The sequence below is a fragment of the Leopardus geoffroyi genome, chromosome D4 (assembly GCF_018350155.1).
Source record: "Leopardus geoffroyi isolate Oge1 chromosome D4, O.geoffroyi_Oge1_pat1.0, whole genome shotgun sequence".
NCBI classification, from domain to species: Eukaryota; Metazoa; Chordata; class Mammalia; order Carnivora; family Felidae; genus Leopardus; species Leopardus geoffroyi.
In genome coordinates, this window is record NC_059342.1 from 15,195,240 (window position 1) to 15,217,284 (window position 22,045).

Consider the following 22,045-nt stretch of genomic DNA (forward strand, 5'->3'; position numbering starts at 1 on the left):
GATAATATTCACCGAGCACAAGTAAACATCCTTTCACTGTAATACATCACACACTTGTTTATCTCACTGCCTAGCCTTTGAGGTTAAATAGGTATATAGTCATATTTTGGGTATTCAGCTAATCACATTGATCGTTTATATTTGGACGTTGTTTTAGGCCATGGGCTCTAACCTCTTCCAAGTTATTTTCAGACAGCAGTGTTTGGGAAAAAAAAAACAAAAACACAAGAGTCTGAAATTGCCAGCAGGATCTGTGGATACCACAGCTTATAAAATATATGCTGCTCTGTGTTTAAACAGACCTGTGTGCCCCAGCTTTCTCTTGGATTCTTCTGTCAGTGTTCTGCTATTGGCCTTAACCAAATATGGTGTATCCCTGGCCTCTCAAAGGGATATGGGAAAAAATGACTTCAAGACAATTAACTCTGTCATATGGAAAATACATTCCTGAAATAAAGACCTTTTTGTGGTTGTGTCCTTTGGGTTATAATCCTCCTTTTCTCCTATCTTCTATTTTATCTTGCAGGCATAGAAATAGAGTAATGGTGGTTAATACATAGCTTTGGAAGAAAACAACTCAAGTTTGAATTCTGTTTCCTCATCTATTATCTCTGTGAGTTTTGGGATATCCATCCTTCCATCCATCCAAAAATATGTCAAACACTATTCTGTAAGTCTCAGCGTCAGGTTGCTAACGATAAAATAGCGAAGATGGGAGACTGTCCTTTTGAAAATTAAATAAGGTAACACTGGAAACACATTTTCTATGTGACAGGCATTACATTGAGTGTTCACTAAGTGGTAGCAAGTGCTATCATATTTGCGGCAAAACAACCTTAAAACAACTCTCAGTTCTAGTATATTTTAATTTTTTCCTTTCAGTTTTCACTACCCTGTATCATTTTAGGGCTTTATTATCTCATACTGCTGCTAATCTTCCCATGTCCATTATCCTCTCACACCAAACTGTCTTTTCTACTGCTATCAGGCTAATCTTCCTCAAACAATTTTACATGATCCCTTTCCCTTTCAAATATTTGCAATATCTCCCCTTGCCCTACGGTCCTAAGGCCAGACTCCTCTTCCTGATTTTCAAGACCCAACGTTACGGGGCACCACCTCACCTACCCAAACTTGTGTTTACATTTTTTTCTCCTCTGTCTAGCCCAACTGCTTCTCATCTTTGCTCCTGCCATTCTCCTTCCCTAGAATGTTCTACCAGCACACTCCTTTACTTTGAAAATTCTACATGTTCTTTAAGACCCAGCTCAGGGGCAGCTGGGTGTCTCAGTCGGTTGAGCGCCTGACCCAACTTCGGCTCAGGTCATGATCTCCCGGTTCATGAGTTTGAGGCTCACATCGGGCTCTGTGCTGACAGCTCAGAGCCTGGAGCCTGCTTCCAATTCTGGGTCTTCCTCTCTCTCTCTCTCTGCCCTTCTCCCACTCACACTCTGTTTCTCTCTTTCTCAAAAATAAACATTAAAAAAAAAAAAAAGACCCAGGTCAAAGATCAGAATCTACCTAAACTCTTGCCAGGCTAATCCAGCTTGATAGTAGCTACTAGCTAAGAGTTTACCAAGCTCTACGCACTAAATGACACCCTCCATAACCGCGCAGTTTCTTTCTTTTTTTTTTTTTTCAACGTTTATTTATTTTGGGGACAGAGAGAGACAGAGCATGAACGGGGGAGGGGCAGAGAGAGAGAGGGAGACACAGAATCGGAAACAGGCTCCAGGCTCTGAGCCATCAGCCCAGAGCCCGACGCGGGGCTCGAACTCACGGACCGCGAGATCGTGACCTGGCTGAAGTCGGACGCTTAACCGACTGCGCCACCCAGGCGCCCCTATAACCGCGCAGTTTCTACCACGGTTAAGCACCACGCACCTTGTTTTACAGGACATGAAATCCAGCAGGAAACCTAGCAACCAAAATGAGATCTCACATCTGGCTCCAAAATCCAATTTCATAGCTTTGCAAGAATATCCTGATAGTGATCTTTGCAATGAATATTTATTGCTATCTGTATTAAAAGCTGTGCTATTCCTTACTATTCTGGGCCTACTATAGGCAGTTAATAAATATTTAATAATTTAATGACCTATCTTTTAAACTCATCATATTACATTGATTTTATAGAAGAGTGCTCCTGATATAAATAATTTGCTGATATTGACATTCACATCGTAAATCATACTTTAATCAATTCCATTATGTAACAGAGCCTTTACATTAACCGTATTAGGCATGAAGCTTGTTGTTACAAACATAATAAAAGTTTTACGACTAGTATCTCTTGGCTTTTTATTCCGGGACTATAGCATCTGCAAGGACATTAGCTTTTTAATCAACCAGTAAACAATTTGGTACATTCAGATTTGCCACCATCAACAACGCTTTTGCCTTAGAGTGTTTAAAATGTTCCTTTTTTTGAAGTAAGGGACTAAAGCTGAATGTATGAAAGCGGATTGAATGAGGATAAAATATGAAAGTCCTCTTAAACATGGTTAAGGAAAGACAAACTTTTCTATCACTCCCAGGATGTGCATTTCCATATTAAATCCATTCCAATTTGGAGAAAATAGTTCTCAGACCAGTTTTACTTTTACACTTGTCATAAGCACTTACTTTAATGGACATTTACTTTTATCCCCACCAATTATTTGTTAGGTCATGCTTAGTATTAAAAGCAGTTTTCAGGATTAGTCAATATAGCCTAAAAGAGCCAGTGAAGTGAAAAGAAAACAGTTCCCACCCACATCAGTGCTTTGCTTTGTAAGTTCCATTTGTTCTTGCCCCTCCTCCTTTCTTTATAACACCATTGAAAGGCGGTATATAGCCCATTGTTAGCTCCATTCTGCTCATAAATTAAATCCCCAAAACCTCTTGGCTCATTATCTAAAGAGTCAGTTCCAGAATATTAGGTTTACGGTGACTGTGTAATTTACTAGATTTGTACCTTTCACTAAGCAACATTAGAAGTTAGTACACATTTGTCGGCAAAACTGTGAGACCAGCAATAATTACTTAGAAAGAAACGTTAGTAGATTACCCCTGAAAGAGAACACGATGACAAGAGTGCTAAATATTAAGCAAACTGTTGCTTACGCCGAACAGTTTACATCATAAACAACTGAACTCAAATGATCAAGTATCCAGCAACTCGATTAGCATTGTGACCTGATTTGAAGCTTTGCTGGATGTTAATGAGTGTCCCTGATCTACATTTGCACAGACAATGCTGCTCTGCTATGAGCAGGAGTAAAACTGCCAAAAAGCACACAGCAAACAAATGACCAACGTTTCTAAAGCTTCAGGTTTGATCATCAGCTCTCCCTCACTACGGTTTAGGAAGAAGGTAAATGCCACCACGATGCCAAGAAAAGTCCTCAGACTGCCTGAGGAGATTCAGCTGGAACTCCTGGCACAGATTTGTTTCACTGATGAAACTAAAGTTGGAAGCCCGTGGCAAAGAGAGATGTCCAAGGCACCAGAGCCAAAGCATCCGGAATACTTGTTCTGTTGTTAATTGCAAACTGCAACCAGTTCTGCAGTCTTACTCCTGAGTAGCATTTATACCTCTGGAGAGAAAGAGCTGTCAGGGGGCTCAAATGTACCTTACCTTGCCCTTTATTGTTTTCCCCACCACCCCAGAGTCTCCAGAGCTACTCAAGCAACAAGAAGGACACTTGATGTAATATGGTGCTTTAATGCAGTGCTGCGTAGATCTCTGGAAGTCTCTGATAAAACGTCATTCCTCTTTGTTGAATGTGAAGAACACATTTTCCTCTTATTTCTAGGAATAGCCCAAAGGACACAGACTTCTGGGTCTCCTGGAGCATGTGACCAGGGACCATCAGTATGTCTCTGCTCAAGTTTGGTCTTGTCACATTTCATAGAGGTGCAGTGATCATCACAGCGCAGGTTCCAACTCTAACATTTTACTTATCAAGTCCATGCCCTCCATTAAATGCTAACAGAGGGGATACAACTTATTAATACCTAGTTCAGTGGTTCTCCAAGTATATTCCCCCACTTCCACCCCAACCGGCAACATCAGTGTCACCTGAGAATCTGTCAGAAATGCAAATTCTCAGCCCCCACCCTAGAATTATGGAAACAAACTCTAGGGGTGGGTGGGGCCCAGCAATCTGTGTTTCAACAAGCCTTCCAGGGAATTCTGTTGCACGCAAAATTGTGAGAGCCACTGCCTTAGTCAACAGTTAATTTAGTACTAGATTTTTAAGATGAGGTGTGTGGAGTATATGGAAGCTCAGAGCTTGACGGAGGAGATTAGCTCATTCATCTGTTACCTGTAGAGTGTTAGACCCTGAAAATATAAAGGTGAGATGCAGTGTTGGTCTCTACAAGAAGCATGCCGTCTCAGACAAATTGACCCAAACCTATACAACACAAGGGTGATACTATAGGTGCATATGATGTCCTCTAATGACACAGGAAGAGGGCAATGCTACCTGGGAAGTTTGGGGTGTTTTAAAGAAGTGTAAAACCCTATAAAGACTGAGGTTTTTGGGGGTGCCTGGGTGGCTCAGTCCGTTAAGCGTCCGACGTCTGCTCAGGTCATGATCTCAGAGTTCATGGGTTCGAGCCCCATGTCGGGCTCTGTTCTAACAGCTCAGAGCCTGGAGCCTGCTTCCGATTCTGTGTCTCCCTCTTTCTCTGCCCCTCCCCCATCGCACTCTGTCTCTCTCTTTCTCAAACCAAAAAAAAAAAAAAAGACATTAAAATTTTTTTTTTTTTAAAAAGACTGAGGCTTTTTTATGTGCCTGGCACTGTTAAAACATTTTACATCTTTTCTTATTTAACCTCCCCCAAGTTTTCCCTATCTCTTCATTTTACCCAAAAAGCAACAGAAACTCAAAGAGGGTAAATAAAGTATGGAGCAGCTGTGGTCTCGCTGAAGATAATGATCTGAACTGGGTTCCAAGGGCTGCACCGTGACCTTGGCAGTCATGGAGGCTGATTCTGGGCGTGGTGAAGGTGGGACTCCTACATTTTGGGGGAGGCCTGAGAAAAAGCCAAAACCAAGAGAGTTGTGGTTTGTTTGTTTGTTTGTTTCCCCAGAGCTGGTAAGAAGCCCGTGAAGAATTTATGTACAGATAAACTCTGGTGTATACACAAAGTGAAATCTGAAAGCAGGTGACATTTGTCTTCCTTCTATTAGGCTTCTACTTCTCAAGCTGTAGACCCTTCTGGCTAAACTCTGCATTCTTGCCCCTTGAGGCACGGATCTTATGTCTTCTGGTAACACTGCCACCTGAATCCAGGCGCTTCTCTAAACCCAAACGAGCCTCTCAGGTCTATGGCTATCTTAAAATAGATCTGCAAGGCTTAATCTCACCTCGGTGATCTCACCAAGTGGGTAGAAGGTAATGAAAGAGTGGGAGCTGGGTAGGAACATGGCACTGACCCAGCGAACCGAACATTGTGCCACAAATGGTATGCACTTTGGATTGTTATCCTGACTTCATCTTTCAGTGGTCTTTTTACGTAGCGAAATAATTTACCTTTTGACACCTTACGAGACAGAGATTTAAAGCTTGATAACATTTGGACTACTGAAGACTGAGAAACAGGGGCGCCTGGGTGGCTCATTCAGTTGAGCATCTGACTCTTCATTTCAGCTCAGGTCATGACACCAGGGTCTTGGGATAGAGCCCCGTAACAGTCTGCATGCTGAGTGCAAAGCCTTTTTGGGATTCTCTCTCCCTTTCTCTGCCTCTCCTCCGCTCACACTCTTTCTCTCTTTCTATAAAATTAAATTAAATTAAATTATTAAATTAAAATTTAAAAAAAGACTGAGAAACACATATACATTTTAAGGTATATATTCATATAAAAATTTTGAAGGCTTTTACTCTCCTCATGCCCCAGGCTATTTAATACTACCCTATCTTACTTTTATAATAATCAGAAATTAAGGTTGCCCTGCCAGTCTCAGGCTCTGGGGTCTGAAGGACAGCATTTGAACACTGATTTTGTTATTTATTAGCAACATCACCTAAAGTAAATTAGCCAACTTGTCCGTTCTGCTATTTCATTATCATTTGTGAAAGTGGTCGCAGATGATAGGTTTCCCACTGGGATGCTTGAGGATTAAATTAATATTTAGAATTTTTTTAAGAATGATAAAAGTTGGATTTTGTTGTTGTTAGCGTGATTAGCTAGAAAGCAACAATACCTTTAATGGTTCAGTTTCAGGATTTAAAAGTTCAATTTTTAAAGGTACTAATCAATGTTCTTTCAATGATTTTTAATCAACTAACTTGGCAATATACCATTTCAAACGTCCTACATTGTTTGCTTAGTTTCATTTTGCAACTTAAAAAAGAACAATTTTAAATCTTTTTTTTTTTTAAGTTTATTTGTATTTATTTTGAGAGAGAGATAGAGAGCAAGTGAGGGAGGGGCAGAGAGAGAAGTAGACAGAATCCCAAACAGGCTTCGTGTTGTCAGCGCAGAGCCCGATGCAGGGCTTGAACCCACAAACCATGAGGTCGTGACCTCAGCCGAAATCAAGAGTCGGACGCTTAATCGACTGAGGCACCCAGGCGCTCCAAAAAAAAAAAAAAAAAAAAAAAAAAAAACAATTTTATAAGAATAAGGGATTTCTCTACTCTATCCGTCTATGACCGATCACTTTACATATAGTCTGTTTGTACAATAAACCCCAGTATTATTTAAATTGAAGAGCGAGCAAGGAGAAATAGTGTAAAAAAAACCCAGCACAACACCCAGAAACCTAGGCTCATCATTATCACAAGGCTACTGGGTGCCCTTTATGTACCAAGAAAATTTTCCCACAGGGCCCCAGAAATGGTATTTTCATGACATGTTACAAGTTGTGGCCTGTTTGGGAGCTCAGGATGTTGACCAACAAAGAAACCCGGCCTATGTGCTGCGAAACCCACCTTATCTCCTTCTTCTACTTCACAGAGTTTCTCTTCGGTTGCAGGATTAAAGACAGGAAATTTCTTGCCACTCACCGAAGTATGCCACTCATTGTTTATGAAAATCTATAGAGAGGAAAAGAAAGGAGCGTTTAAATATGCAGCAAATTTCAGAAGTTATTTACAGACTTACAGCATTTCAATAGGCCTAAGTGAGGCCAATGTTAAAACCTTGCCTCCTTCACCTACCTCACCTGCCCCACCCTACAAGGCATTTTGGGCCGTTCAAGACATTTATACACACGGACACACACACGTGTGCATGCGTGTGTACACACGCTTATTAAAACAAAGCAATACTTTGAAATTACACTGAGGTATGAGGTCGTTTGAACCCTAGAAAATACAGACCAGAGAAAAAAATCTAGAAATAGTGCTTGTATCTGAGTTTGAGGTATGGGCAGAGGCTTTGGTGGCTTTAATTTCGATTAATCATCTCCATTCTTCACTTCAGATTCTGAAGTTTCTCACGTTGGGCTGCTGGAGATTTGGTATCATAAGTGACTATTTTCTGATCCTTTATTTTACTGTTTTAAAGGTAGGTTTTAAAAGAACTTTGCGTAGAAAAAAAAAATTGGTGAGTGACATGTTTTCACTGACTTTTTCAAGGCATAAGTGTTGTATTCTTTTAAAGAGATTATCTAATCATTTATTTGCCCTCAGATAAAATCAGGCACTAGATTTCTTAGTGATATCTAAGAGACTTGCATCTAAATAGACAGAAGGGTCTAGAAAACATGGGATTTTGTTCTGCGTACGAAAGAATAGTAATATTTAAAAATGTTAGTACGTCATTTAAAAAGTATGAGTTTCAACCTTTGCTTCATTATGGAGCCTAATAGGGTCTTGATGTGTCATTTTACAGAGTAAAAATATTTTGCAAAGCCTAATTAAGAAGTCCTCCTTTTGTGGTAAATAAAGTTATGTTTTGTTTCTGGAAAAAGCTAGAATTTCTTGTCCCTTCTCTCATTTCATTATTTCTTGTTTATTCTCCTTTTTCTTATTTAGTTTTGAAACATAAAAGTCACCAAAAGCATGCTATTGAACATTATGTATTACAACCTTCCATTAGATTTATTATTACAACGTGAATTATTGTATCTAATTGTGAATCACAGAATCACTGTGATACATGCAGTTTTAAATGAAGGGTGACATACGCACTATATTTTTAACATATATCTTAATTCAGACACCGCCCCTTACTTGATATTTAAAGATAAGTTATTAACAGTGCAACCCAGAGGAAGAAAGTATTGAAACACTGCCCCCCTCCCCCAAACCGAGGTTTAAATTTGTTGCTATACTAAATACAAATTAGTTGGCTATTAAAAATTCCCCAGTGGTAGCTATCAAGATTATACATTTTCAGTTTAGTTACTCATATTGTATATATTTCAAATAACCTGTGAATTTACACTAACTTAGCTATTCTATGAAGTCATGTCTATACCATAGCTTAATATTCTGTCAAATTAGTAAATTGTATATTATCATGTATCCCTAAATGCTTAAGTACAATTAATTCTATATTCTGTAATTGACAAGATTACTTAGACAGCCTGATCTCAAAACTGTTTCCCTGGTCTCCTAAACTTCCATCGTAAAACTTGTCACTTTTCTGAAAAGTCATTTTTAAATGTCTCCCCTCTCTCCTAGGCTGTAAGCTTTGTAAGATAAGGTCGAGAACTATGTTGGTCTGGTTTTCTGGTTTATCCACACAGTCCAATACAATCTCAGCCTTCAGGTGATTTTTAAGGTCCATCAAAGATTCTTGAATAAATAACTTAAAATTGAATCAAAAGACCAACAATCCAGTAGCTACACATGGGTAAGACCAATAATATTCTGCACATGAGCACACTATGATATTTGTGATTTGCTGGAAAAAAAAACAACAAAGGGAAGGATGATCTTTCTTATCTGCCTATTCACACCAACACAATTATTTGTATGTCAAAACAGCATCAGCCCATGTGTTTAGAGGAGCTCGAAAAACTGTAGTGCTAGCCTAGAATTGACAGGGGAAAAAATGTGCATGAATAAATAAAGGGGGAGGGGGTGCATAGCAGTTCTGATGAGACTAGAGGTTCAAGGACACAGCCATGGAGGTATGGGAAAGGGTAATGGCACACAGATAATGTCCTTCATGAAAAACATGATGTCATCTGAGTTCACCTCGAAGAAGGATAAATTCAATACTGACTTGCCCTAGGGCACCTGGGTGGCTCAATCAGTTAAGCCTCTGACTTTGTCTCAAGTCATGATCTCCCGGTTTGTGAGTTTGAGCCCCTCGTGAGTTCAAGCCCTGCATCTGGTTCTCTGTTGTCAGCCCAGAACCCCCCTGGGATCCTCTGTCCCCTCTCCCTCTCTGCCCCTCCCCTGCTCACACACACATGCTATCTCTCTCTCAAATATAAATAAACATTTAAAAAAAGAATTAAAAAGTTACTGACTTGCCCAACGAGTGCATCAGCATTCTAGCCCTCATGAACACATTTTAGAGAATCTTGTAATTACTTTTAAAGAGTATTTTCCTTTATGCATCCCTAGTCCTTACTTTCTTGTATTTTTCTTCCCAAGGGATGGCTGGGAAACATCTTAAACAATATGTCCCAAATTCGTCTCACTGTCATCCCTAGCTTTATGCTGCTTACAGATTCTCTCTCTCTCTCTCTCTCCTTCTCTCTCTCTCTCACAGGCGCGCGCACACACATACACACACACACACACATTTTCCCTCTCCTGTTAATGACACACACAATTCCTAGTCATCCTTTGGTATCACTTTGTCTTATACTATCATAAAAAGATGACTTGTTCTTCCTGCCCCCCACCTCTGCCTCATTAAAATATAATCTCCCCCCCCCCCACCCTTATCATAATCTTCCTAAACCAACCCAATTCACATTTTGGCCACTCCTTGGGACACTTAGGTGGTTCTTCTAGGTTTTCCAGATATGCTTCTCCTAACCATAAATAGCCCCAATATGCTTTTCCAACTTTTTATTTTTTCCTCAGTTTACCCTGTATTTTAGTTTCATTCTACTGTCTCAAACACCATGCCCTTCTGCTGCATGCTGTTCCTTTATTTATTCATGCTGTTCCTCAGGCTGAAGTTTCACTGTTTTCTTCTACTCATACTTCAAGCCTCACTGATTTATTTATGCTGTTTATTTATTTATTTACTCATGCTGTTCCTCAGGCTGGAGTTTCACTGTTTTCTTCTACTCATACTTCAAGTCTCACTTAAAGTATCATCTCCTCGTGATGATTTCACTAGTTGGTCCAATTGGACTTCACATTCTTTTCCCCTCTTTCCTCAACTGGCCTTTCATATCCTGCTATGAAATTACTTACGTTCTTCCAAATAGTGAGTAAATACCTGAGGCACCTGCAAGGTACCATGGGAAAGCATGAGAGAGTGAGCCCCTGCCTTCAAGGGGCTTGCAATCAAAGAAGAGCATGTATTCACATCAGGATCAGCCAGTAAAAAATGGGAGGTTGTAGGGTAAAGACCAGAGCAGTGCTTTAGTCAGTAAATTGCAGAGTGGAACTCACGAAAGGGTAGGAAATGGGCCAGAAGAATGCCTCCCTGAAGGATAGGATCCGATTGGTGGAAAGAAGGGGAACAAGAGCAAAGGAAGGGACCAGCCTCTGGACACGTGTAATACAGGGAAGAGGTCACGGGACACAGGCAGAGAATTTGTGGAAACGAGTCACAGATAAATTTCGATGAGGAAAAGGACGCCAGATTGTAGTGAATCTTGATCTGGTCTGTAGAGTGAGAAGGTTGGACTCTGTTCCGGATGTAATAAGGGCATGACAGGATCAAATGGGTGTTTTAGGAATGCTGATGTTAACGTACCCAACATGGATTTGAAGCAGAGCAGCCAGAGTCCCAGGAGATTAGCTGGGAGACAATTTTTAACATTCCAGGCCTGCGTCCATAAGGCTGGAGAGTATACTGAGATAGCAATACAGTCTTCGGATTACGAGATAGCATGCGTTCTCCCCCAAACAGGGGCCTTTCGGCAAACAAACAGAGCCCAGCATACATAATGAGATGACCAAGGTGGCTGTAAAGGCCAGGGACCCTCCCTTCCTTTTCTTCTCCTCTGCCGTGGAGAAGTTTTTGGGCAAGGACTACCTTAATGACCTTTTTCTTTCTGCTTTACTTTTGTGGGTTTTACATTTGACGTCTGCCTTCCAGCTAACTGCGTGGCCAAATGTTTGTGAATAATCTTCTTTTCTGTTGTATAAAATGGTTATGTGAAGCCGTGTAGGCTAACGGATGTTTGGTATAATAATCATGAAACCTATTTCAGGCCCGTGGAAATGATCTATCATGGTGACCACCTCATTTTCCATTTGCTGTTTGCCTTCAGCAAGTTTTGGGGGGAAAGGGATCATCGTATAAAAGAAAAAAAAAATCTTGGGCCCTATTTAACTGTTGTATTAACTACATGCTAATTATGAGTTTGGGACGCAGGATACTTGTGAATAATATATGTAACTAGACCTCAGCTTAAAGTTCACAATATCGATTGGGAATTAGAGACTCCTATGCATGCTGTTAGACATCAAGTGCTTCTCATTTGGGGAAACAATCAATGGGAATGTGGAGGAAACTTAAAAATTGATTTTTACTTTTTAAATTTTAGATATGTCAGCCTTTAAGGGATGCCTCATGACCTTTGATTTTAAAAAGAAGTGGCCGTTTCCTGAATGCAGTTTAGTGCCCAAGAATACATCATAATTTTGAGAAAAAAAAAAAAAAAGGGCTTTCCAGGGTAAAAATTATGTCTTAATATGTTTGGCATAAAGTTACAATTCTAAATAAATAAGCCCTTTCCTCAAAATATTTCTGGCTTGGATCAAGCCGAATTTGACTAATAGGCAAATAAAACCTATTAGCCTTTCCTGTTGATAGAACACTTTGGAACCTGTTGGCTTAAAGGGGAGAGAGGCCCTGACTCCCTCCAATAGATATCCAAGGTGCCCTAAGGTCACATCACCTCTTTGGGGCTACAGCAGTGGCTTTAGATCCTCTAAGGGAAGCCAGCGCCTTCTCAGTGGCAGAGGGATGTTAATAGCTCACATTTTCAATGCACAGAGAATTTCTTTTGCGATACACCAAGGGTGAGGGAGGGTAACGGAATTCCCCATCTTACGTCCCCTGTGTGCATTTCCAAAACTGAGAACCTGAGTCATAGCATGTGGAGTGATGGGTAAATGTACAGGAAGGGGCATATGCTGTAAATGTGCAAACTCTTCTCAGCATTAGGCACCTACAAAAGTACCAAAGACTTTGGAGGGGGAGGGGGGATATTAAGATGGGGCATGAATAATAGGAGAGGCTGAACAAAAGTCAGGCGGAGGTGTTAAACATTTAAAAGAATCAAAGCTACATCTCTGGCAACTACTTTCACCCCAAACCCTGAGGCAGCAAAGCAAAATGTTGAGACTGAAAGTAAAAAAAAAAAAAAAAAAAAAAAAAAAGAAAAAGAAAAAAAAATCTAAAAGGAAATTAAGGAGGAAATAACAGAAGGGAGGAAAATATTTAACTGTAGTCAGAGGAATGGAAACAATGGGAGTGACCAAAACAATTGTAGGAGAAAGAAAATTTTCCTTTCGTTTCTGCTTTATATTATAGTCTGACTTCAGTAACACGAATGTATACTCTTTTACTCTTGTTTGAAAAAGCCCTTCAGCTTTTTCAACTCAGGAAAGGAAAAGATGAGAAGTCATGTCTGTTTCGAACCACAATTTCCCTACGTCCCACAGGTGACAAAAGTACTCATCAATGACCTCTGCACATCACGCATACACCGTATCAAAGAGGTAAGATGCAGAAGCACCAGAAAGTTCGTCCTTTTTTTCTCTGTATATTTCACGATATTAAGGTTCAACAATACAATTGCTTGCATGGGAGCCTTCTCCCTTCCAAAGAGAGTGCCAGATACAGAGCGCAGTTCAGTTATGTGTTGTTTGCCTTGTTTCAATTTCGTAGTAAGGATCAGGAGAGCAGTGGAAATAGTCCCATGATAGGACCTGGATGGAGGGGGAGGTTGGTAGTTGTCAGGCAAAGTTTTGACATCTGTGATATTTGTGCAGACAGATTCCCAGGAAACAAATTTTCGTTAACGATTTCAGCATTACAATACAGTCATCAGGTAGAGATATTACAGCATGTGATCAGAAAACCAAATATTAGCAACAATTTACATCCCTTGCAAACAGTGTCTGTGTGGGGGAGATTTTGATACACAGACGTGCTCAAAATATATCGGTTTATGGCATCAGGGTTCACACAAATATCTGCTCTCTGATATTTTAGCAGTGGCTTGAGTTATGAAGCAACCATTGCCCGTGTTCTTTTGAACATGGCTCTATGTTGCTACTTAAACCTGGTAAATGGGTGAGGGATTTGGCCATAATTATACCAGCATCATGAAAACCCAAACTGCCACCATCAGTAACACCACCACAAGCCAGGTGACTGCTGCTTTGAGAGAAAGGTATCACCATTTTATCAATGCCTGTTTTCCCATGAGGTTTCAGCTATGCATCTGTATTACATCAGCCCACAGATTACTCATGCCACATCGGAGGCATGACCTTAACTTTGGGTTCCTCTGCAAAGGAGCTTTTTCCCATAATCCCTAAGAGTCACAGCCCTCTCATTCTGGCAAGAAGGTATTGACGAACCCAGTAGGTGAAGTCCAGTTTAAAGAAATCACGTGAACACTTGAAGTAGTGAGACTCCTCGTGAAATTGGGCTCAAACTATCCCTTAGAGCATGCGTTATTCACTTTAGGATTGCTGCTGATTAGGTTTCTTGAGGCAGGCAGGTGCCAGAGAATGGAATGATTTGCCAAGACAGTAGTCCTCAGAGATGAGCTAAAACATTGCATTTGTACTGAATGGTTACCTCCCGGGAGCAAAATCAATGTTGGTTCCACCATGGGCTCGTGGCCACCACCTGGCTCCTGCATGTAAGTGTCTGAGAGAAAGAGAAAGTCAGGTCCCTAAGCAACTAGGTGATGGTCATTACAGGTAAAATTATGAGGTTGACCCAAAACTATTAGGCTATTACTGTTGGTCAAGTGGCCACACTTTGAGTGACATCAGCAAAACGTGGAAGTCTGTTAGACATGCAGAATCTGAAGGGCGTCTGGGGGGCTCGGTTGGTTAAGCATCTGACTTTGGCTCAGGTCACCATCTCACGGTTTGTGAGTTTGAGTCCCGCATCGGGCTCCATTTTGATAGTGTGGAGCCTGGAGCCTGCTTCGGATTCTGTGTCTGCCTCTGTCTCAGACCCTCCCCCACTCGTGCTGTCTCTCTTTTTCTCAAAAATAAATTAAAAAAAAAAAAAAAAGAAATGCAGAATCTCAGACCTCACTGCAGAATCAGAAGTTACATTTCAGGGGCGCCTGGGTGGCGCAGTCGGTTAAGCGTCCGACTTCAGCCAGGTCACGATCTCGCGGTCCGTGAGTTCGAGCCCCGCGTCGGGCTCTGGGCTGATGGCTCGGAGCCTGGAGCCTGTTTCCGATTCTGTGTCTCCCTCTCTCTCTGCACCTCCCCCATTCATGCTCTGTCTCTCTCTGTCCCAAAAATAAATAAACGTTGAAAAAAAAAAATTAAAAAAAAAGAAGTTACATTTCAGCAAGAATCCTCCCTGAATCACCTGCATAGTCAAATTCGAGAAGCACTACCCTAGAGTGCCTTCTCTCTTGTTGGTCCACCTGTCTGGGGATCTAGTGCCCAAATCATACCTCGTCTTTCATCATCCAAATGTCCACTCTCTCAATCAGAGTGAGGAAGGCACAATACAAATGAAGCAATGGGTCTGAAAGCACTTGTTAGAGACCATCCAGGAGGATGCGAGTGGGACCGCGGCTAGCACGTAGGGGGAAATGGTATCGTGTGGAAAAGTATCAGATCTGAAATGAGAAGCTTTGAAATCCAATTCATTCCGTCCGTGCCTCCTGAGGGCCGTGTGACCTTGAGCAAATCACTGAAGATGTCTGCACTCCGGTTCCCTCAGCTTTAAAATGGGACACTAGTAACATGTTCTAACTCCCTCCCACGGGTTACTTAGGAGCCTCAAATGAGAGCAGTAGATGTAAGCATTTTTCAACTCTGGCAGGCGTTGCAAGAATTCATTCCATGTCCATCAGGAATAGAATCCCTAGAGAATTGCAGGAGTCATCTTGGGAAGGAGAGGGTTAAAGAGAGCCTGAACCAAGCAGCTAATAAGTGCCAGGCGTTTTCCACAAATTCCCTCACTTAATTCTCACGGCCACTTTCCAAGGTAGTTGTTATTATTCCCAATTTACAGACAGGGTAACTGAAACTCAAGGAGATTAGAAGCCTGGCCAAGGTCATAGCATGAAATAAGTAGAAGAGCTGGAAATCGAAGCCGCGTTTATCTTGTTAAGCCACCGTCCCTTGCAGCCACCCAGCTATTTGTTCAACTGCTTGCAAGCCAAAAGCAAACAGAATATCGCCTCAATCAGAAGGGAGTTAGCAACATTTCCCAAGTGAAAGCAGTGCCTCCGCACAATCAGCTTTGTCTTGAACTTGAGTCCCGTTCTGTTTGAAGCAGCCCTCCGTGGTCTCCCTCCTACAAAATCCGTCAGGCCGTCTGGCCACAGCCTCCTCCTCCAGCCTCACCTGCTCTATTCTCTGCCTCCCTTTACTACAGCCCTGTTAGCTTTTTGATAGATCTTTGAACACAGCAGGCTCTTCCCTGTAAAGGACTTTTCACCTGCCCTCACCTCCGGTTCCTTGTTCTCCCCCCAAACCCCTACCCCCACCCCCACCCCCAGGTCTCCAAGGACACTTTATGCTCTGCATCAATCAGGCTCACCTTAAATGTCCCTTTCTTAAAGAGACCTTCCCGAACAGCTCATCAAAAGCAAGCTCTTCCCGTCAGTTGTCCTCTTTAGCATTTATCAAAATTTATGATGAAACTATTCACTGACTTGCTTGTTTTCTTCCCCACACCCTCCAAGAACACAAGCTCCCTAAGGCAAGAACCCTATTAGCCTCCTTATACATCCGACCAAGCACAGAGTGGTAATTCAGTGACTCGTTAAATAAACGGAAGGGAAAATGGGAGGAGGGAGGAGAATGGGGTAGCTGGAAATGCACGCAGCCTGAATTTGTTTGCTGTAAGAATTTAAAGAGGAGATACTGGCCCGTGGCCCCTAGTGTGCAGTGATTCATAACTCTTCTCTACCAAAAAAGTATCTTTAACTCCGATGTGTTATGCGACGATACCAGAAATCTAGGAAGGTCATCTCTTACTCCAAACAAAAGTGATTCCATAGGAGTTGAAGACACATAGTTCCCATGGGCATTGCAGGCCTATTTCTAAATCCTCTGCATCACAGCCTCTCCCAGCCCAAACCCCACCTTTTCAATCAAAGCAGAATGTCTGTTTGCTTCCAAGCTTCCCTATTGTTCTCCTTTTTTTTTTTTTCCTCAGTTGGCCGTCAACTTCCTCCTGTTGGCCTGGGAACAGCTGAGCAGCAGCTGGAAAGGCTCATGGTCAAGTCCCCTCCAGTAATCAGGGATGGACAAATGAGAGTCAGAATAAAGGACAGAATAATCCAGCAACTCCATGTTCCCAAGTAATGGTCTGGATCTTAGACAAGACACTTGGTGTGAGGGCTTGTCCCATTCAAAGTCTAGCTGTGTCACTTTCCAGCTGTATGTTTTTTTTTTTAATGTTTATTTATTTTGTGAAAGAAAGAGAGAGAGAGAGAGAGAGAGAATGAGCGGGGGAGGGGCAGAGAAAGACAGAGAGAGAGAATCCCAAGCAGGCTCCTCTCTGTCAGCAGAGCCCGACATGAGGCTCCATCGCAGGACCATGAGATCATGACCTGAGCGAAAATCAAGAGTTGGACGCTTAACTGACCGACCCACCCAGGTGCCCCTCTAGCTGTTTGATTTAAGGCAAGTTTCTTGGCCACTCTGGTCCTCAGTCTCCTCATCTAAAAAACAAGAAAAAGAACCTCCTCCTAGGGTTATCCTAAGAAGTAAATAGAATCAATGCAACTAACTTAGTCAGTCATTAGTACAGAGTAAACACAATGAATTTTAGCTACAACTATTTCCTGCGTGTAAGTGCCTGTGTCTGTAAGTGTATGAAATGTCATTAGCAGATGAACATCTTTTCTGGTATGAACATCTTATTGTTCAGTGAGTTAAGGTAAACATTTTGGGGTTTGAATCCCATCCGAGAAGGCTTATCTTCTTGAATTTTCTATTTCTCTCTGTCTCTCCTCTGTCTCTCTCTCCCTCTCTCTCTTTTTTTTTAAGGTAAAACAACAATGTTGCAAAGTGAGAATGGAAAACAAAGGTACTGAATCCTGTAAGAGAAAAGTTTTGATCCCTGAAATAGTGGATAAACCCTGGGAACTTCGCACCAATGTGACAGGCCTTGGAAAGGCTTGGAAAGGCTGAGGTCTTGGAAAGGCTGAGTAAAAGAAGATTCTGGAAAATTGGAAAGAATGCAGAAAAATAAATAGGACTGGGATAGCCAATGTTAATCAATCACTTCCCATGTGCCAGGCACTATTTCAAACGCTTTATATGCTTTCAACTCATTTAATGCTTTTATCCCTCTTAGGAAATTGGGACCTTTATTATTACCATTTTACACAGAAGGAAACCGAGGCAGAGGGAGGCAATGTAGTTTGCCCAACAATCACATAAGTGTCGAAGAAGATCTTCATTTAAAGCCTCAGTAAAACGGATGAGCTGGTAGATATGGGATTCATTTACAATTGCAAAGGGGAAAAATCAGGTTAAGAATGGGATCTGAGTTTATGTGGATTCATAATGATGTTATTAAGGTTTTAAATTCTAAAAATGTTTGTATCTTTTTAAAACAACTTCTTAATGCTGACCTCTGTTTTACCCACCCCAACAACAATAAAAACATAATCAGACTGTAACAGAGAATAAGTCATAAAAGATATGCAACACTGACTTCTTTGGTTTGGGTGAAAAGCAGTCTCAAACTTGAGAATGGGGAGCTGCAATCACTTTTTTGTTACTCAACCCTGCTCCTCTGTCCCTCTTCTCCACCTTGCCCCAGTGATCGAGATATTTCTGGTGACAATAGAGAAAGACATTAACATAGTAAGAGACAGATAACAGAGTTTAAGGGCTGGCCATTGAAGGTAATTCCACACACACTATAAAATGTCTCCTTCCATGGCTTGCAATCAGGCAACTTAGTGAATGACCATCATTTTTCCAACTCCTCCTGCAAGTGCAAATTCAATACGATTCTTCAGTGGGGCACAGTAAAAAGCGAATGCAAAGGCATTTGAAAAGCTCACCCATTTAGATTTAATTACATACATAACTGGTGTCCTCCCAAGTGTAAAAACGCTGTAACTAATAAATCAGACAATAAAATGCTATCTGAGCAGAACAGATTTATAGAGAAGACGTGTGAGCAATCAAAATTCACTCCCTTGCATTGGGTATTTCTACCCAGAAAAGTTCTTAAAAACAAGAGCAAACGGCTGCTCTTTGAATTGTACCTTCTTTTGAACACTCAGGGCTCTCATTTTCCTTGGAGGGGTGTTCTCCTCTACCGGCTTTGAAGTGAACAGGAGATTCCAATCTTAAAAAACATCTCTCTGTGTTAAAGGATCGCCAGATCTGTGTTTGCATGCTAGATTTTTAAGGTCCATTTCATTTATCCACTACTGTTTTTTACATGCTCAGTTCACAGCTACTAAATGAAGCTTAATGCAGTAGAAAGAATATTTCACTTTAGAGCTTCCTCAAGATACACATAACAAAGAAGATCACAAACTTCTGCAAAGCAGTTTTTTAATTTTTTTTAAATGTTTATTTCTTTTTGAGAGAGAGAGAGACAGAGCACGAGCAGGGGGAGGGGCAGAGAGAGAAGGAGACACAGAATCTGAAGCAGGCTCCAGGCTCCCAGCTGCCAGCACAGAGCCTGATGTGGGGCTCAAACTCACAGACTGTGAGATCATGACCTGAGCTGAAGTTGGATGCCCAACCGACTAAGCCACCCAGGCGCTCCACCATTTTTTTAAAATGTGACATTCTGGAACTACAAAAATATCTTCCCAAGTATATCATAGGGGGAAAAAAGACCCTGTAATAATAGTAGTAAGATAATTTTTAGTCATTGCCAATGATTTTGACATTTATGAAATGCATTTCTTAATGTGCCTGCTTTAGATTGGATGTTTTGTGAATGACCAATTTGGAGTAAGGAAGCTCGGAAGACTGAAGTCTTGTCATCATTGGGGCACACCTTTCCCAAGTGCAAATTGTTGGAGGGTATGGACTCACCCCCTTTTTCCATGTTCGCATTTGGAATAAAATTAAATTCAAAACATGTTTTCCTTTTGAATAAAACATCATAAAAAATGACACCTCAACACATTTTCTAGCTGCTGATCACCATGTTAAAGGCACAATCTGATCTCGGCAGATACTTTCCTAAGGAAAAGAATCAGTCAGCTGAGCAACTTCCTCATTTGTTGTGCTTATGAAAATGAAAATGTAACCGACCTTAGGATTTCAAAACCATCCCTGGTTACAAGTAAGGGAAGAAATAAATAATAGTGGGGCTTTTGCCTTATCATTAAGTTACATTGCTCTTGATTTTTCATTGGCTAATTCAGAAAGCAAAATGGCTCTCCCTAAGTTGGAACAGTGCCTCTCTTCGCTTGCTGCCCGTAGTGTACCACAAAGCCAATTTTAAGTGATTTTGTTCAGATTGGTTTGTTTGCCCGTTTTATCTGTTCGCTTGGGAGTTCTAGACTCTCACAGGAAAGCAGGCATATAACAGGGTGTAACAGGCAAAGTTCAGAGATACTTTTGAACAACTCAAAACAGGATCCATTTCCTCGTTCTTCCTAGCTGTGGATTTTTAAGTCCAGGTCTGGCTCCTGCTCTGGTTTCTCTAAATATTTATCAGTTAACAATTATGCATCTGCTCCAATGGCAACAAACTTGGCCGAAGAAAGAAATAAGAATGTTTTCTTTCCCTAGATATGCTAAATAATGCAAGTCTATTTGGAGTTTTCGAAACAGGAGCTTTCCTCCAATTATCAGACGTGGGTCCTTTGATTTTGGCACTCATTAAACATATAGAAAAACCATTTACTTCAGCGTGTGGTTTCTCCTTTAAAAAAAAAAAAAAGGATCATTTCCTAAAAAAAAAAAAAGATCATTTCCTATTTGTTTGGCTCTTTCCAGTAAGTTTCTCTAGTAAGTATTGGCCTCTCTTATCATGCATGCTGGGTTACACTGAAGTTAATAGAACTGCTTAGTAAAGTCTACTGAACCCTGGTGCAAGAACCTTTCACACAGAAGAGAATTCCTTTCACTTAGAAATATTTTAAGAAATAAATTTAGGAAAAGTTGCCTGGTACGATCTAGAAGTCACTATTTGATCAAGATACCAAACCCAAACCTGCATTTTGCAAGCCTTTTATTTTTGTATTTGCAAAGGGCTCTTTACACAAGGTTTACTTACATTGACCTTTTATGCTTTCCACACATGTAGTTTTTAGCAACCTGAAGCAAAGCAGCAAATATAAATTGTACTAACCTTAGTATATTTATATGTCAAATTGGTGAGTGGGACAGGTAAGTCTGGCGTGCCTGAAGACGACATTTCTGGTTCGGCTGCTGGAACACAGGTGACAGGCTCAGCGATTTGGTTCTGATAGAGCCCTTGGCTTTATTTGTTCCTTTTTATCTGCACGGGCTAAGGTTTATTTGCATACTGGAATATGATTGGATGAACAAACTCGGAGCAAAAAGAAAACGACACTACTTATTTGTAACACCTAGGGCAGGAAGCCCTTGACTTTAAACTTAAATCCTTAAGAAACCAGTGCTCCAGCATTGAAACTACATCTGGAGACAGGGCACTATTTGCAGACGAATTAATTGACAAAGCCGAAACCTGTGATAAGGCTATGCGGTGCAGCTGCTCTGGCCACTGAGGCCAGTTATTATTTTTTTGGCTTTTCATGCTTTTTTATGCTACCGTGAAACTTTCCGTTCTCTGACAGACTTGGAATCAGAGAATTTGAGGATTGAAAAAGAGTCTCAGAAGAAGCTGGTGAGGGGAGGTCCCTGGCCAGGTGGCCTCAGGACAATGCTGTCAGCCAATCAGTCCATGCTCCAGAAAAGCAGAGTGGGATGAAAATCCCTCCATACAGACCCTACCTCGAGTCACGTTTAAAAGATCCTACCAATCGAGTGTATTCTTGGTGCTGGGTAAGCAGACCTACTGTGATTGCAGGAGCTCCGAGTTATCTCTGTTATATAGGAGAACAGAAAGGTCAGCAGGATTTTTACAGATCTCCGAGTACACTGTCACACACAGTCACCCGTATAGCAAGATGGCAATAGCATCTGTTACAACCATCTAAAATGAAAGTAACCCTTGGTTTTGGAAGTTGGCTGTGTTTATCAGTGATTGATACAGGCAGTTGTACAAAAAAGTGGACTCAAACAGGACCCTAAGTCGTTCAATTTCTTAGAATGAATGTTTCAGTCTGGGAACATTAAAAAAAAAAAATTAACTGCACTCGTCCCATTTTAAACACAAGACTTTATTGTATTGAAGCTCAAGCAAAAGTTACAATAGGAACACGATGGAAAACCACGGATACTCTTAATTCTGATTATTGAGAGTTGAGGATGACAATTTCTTTTTCCAGGAAAAATTGCCAGCTCTCCCAAATATGGGATTTAGGTAGGGAAACGTAGGCTTATTAAATAGTTGCTCCAAATCAGGCACAGGAGCCTTACTTTCTTTCTCTTTCCATTCTTGCTTGGTTCCCCATTTTACAGATAGGGAGAGAGCAAATAGCTTGCTTAAGATCACAGATCCAACAAATGCAAGACCAGAATTTCATTTCCCAGTTGGGTTCCCTAAGTGAATAGTCACCCTCATGCACACTTACAGTTATTAGCCCTTTTACTCATCTAAGACAGGGTCAGCAAACATTTTCTCTTAAAGAGACAGAAAATGTTTTCTGCTTCTCTGGGCC

At 41.1% G+C, this 22,045-nt stretch overlaps 1 protein-coding gene across 1 annotated transcript in view; it reads right to left on the minus strand.

Annotated features, from left to right (window-relative positions):
- Positions 1 to 20,719, minus strand: part of ALDH1A1 (aldehyde dehydrogenase 1 family member A1) — a 60,059-nt gene extending 39,340 nt beyond the window's left edge. Inside the window, exons 1-2 of the mRNA XM_045468162.1 lie at positions 20,590 to 20,719; positions 6,930 to 7,034 (exon numbers count right to left, since the gene is read on the minus strand). Of these exons, the coding sequence (XP_045324118.1) occupies positions 6,930 to 7,034; positions 20,590 to 20,655 (171 nt within the window). The 5' untranslated portion in view covers positions 20,656 to 20,719. The remainder of the gene's footprint in view (positions 1 to 6,929; positions 7,035 to 20,589) is intronic.
- Positions 20,720 to 22,045: the final 1,326 nt, after the last annotated feature.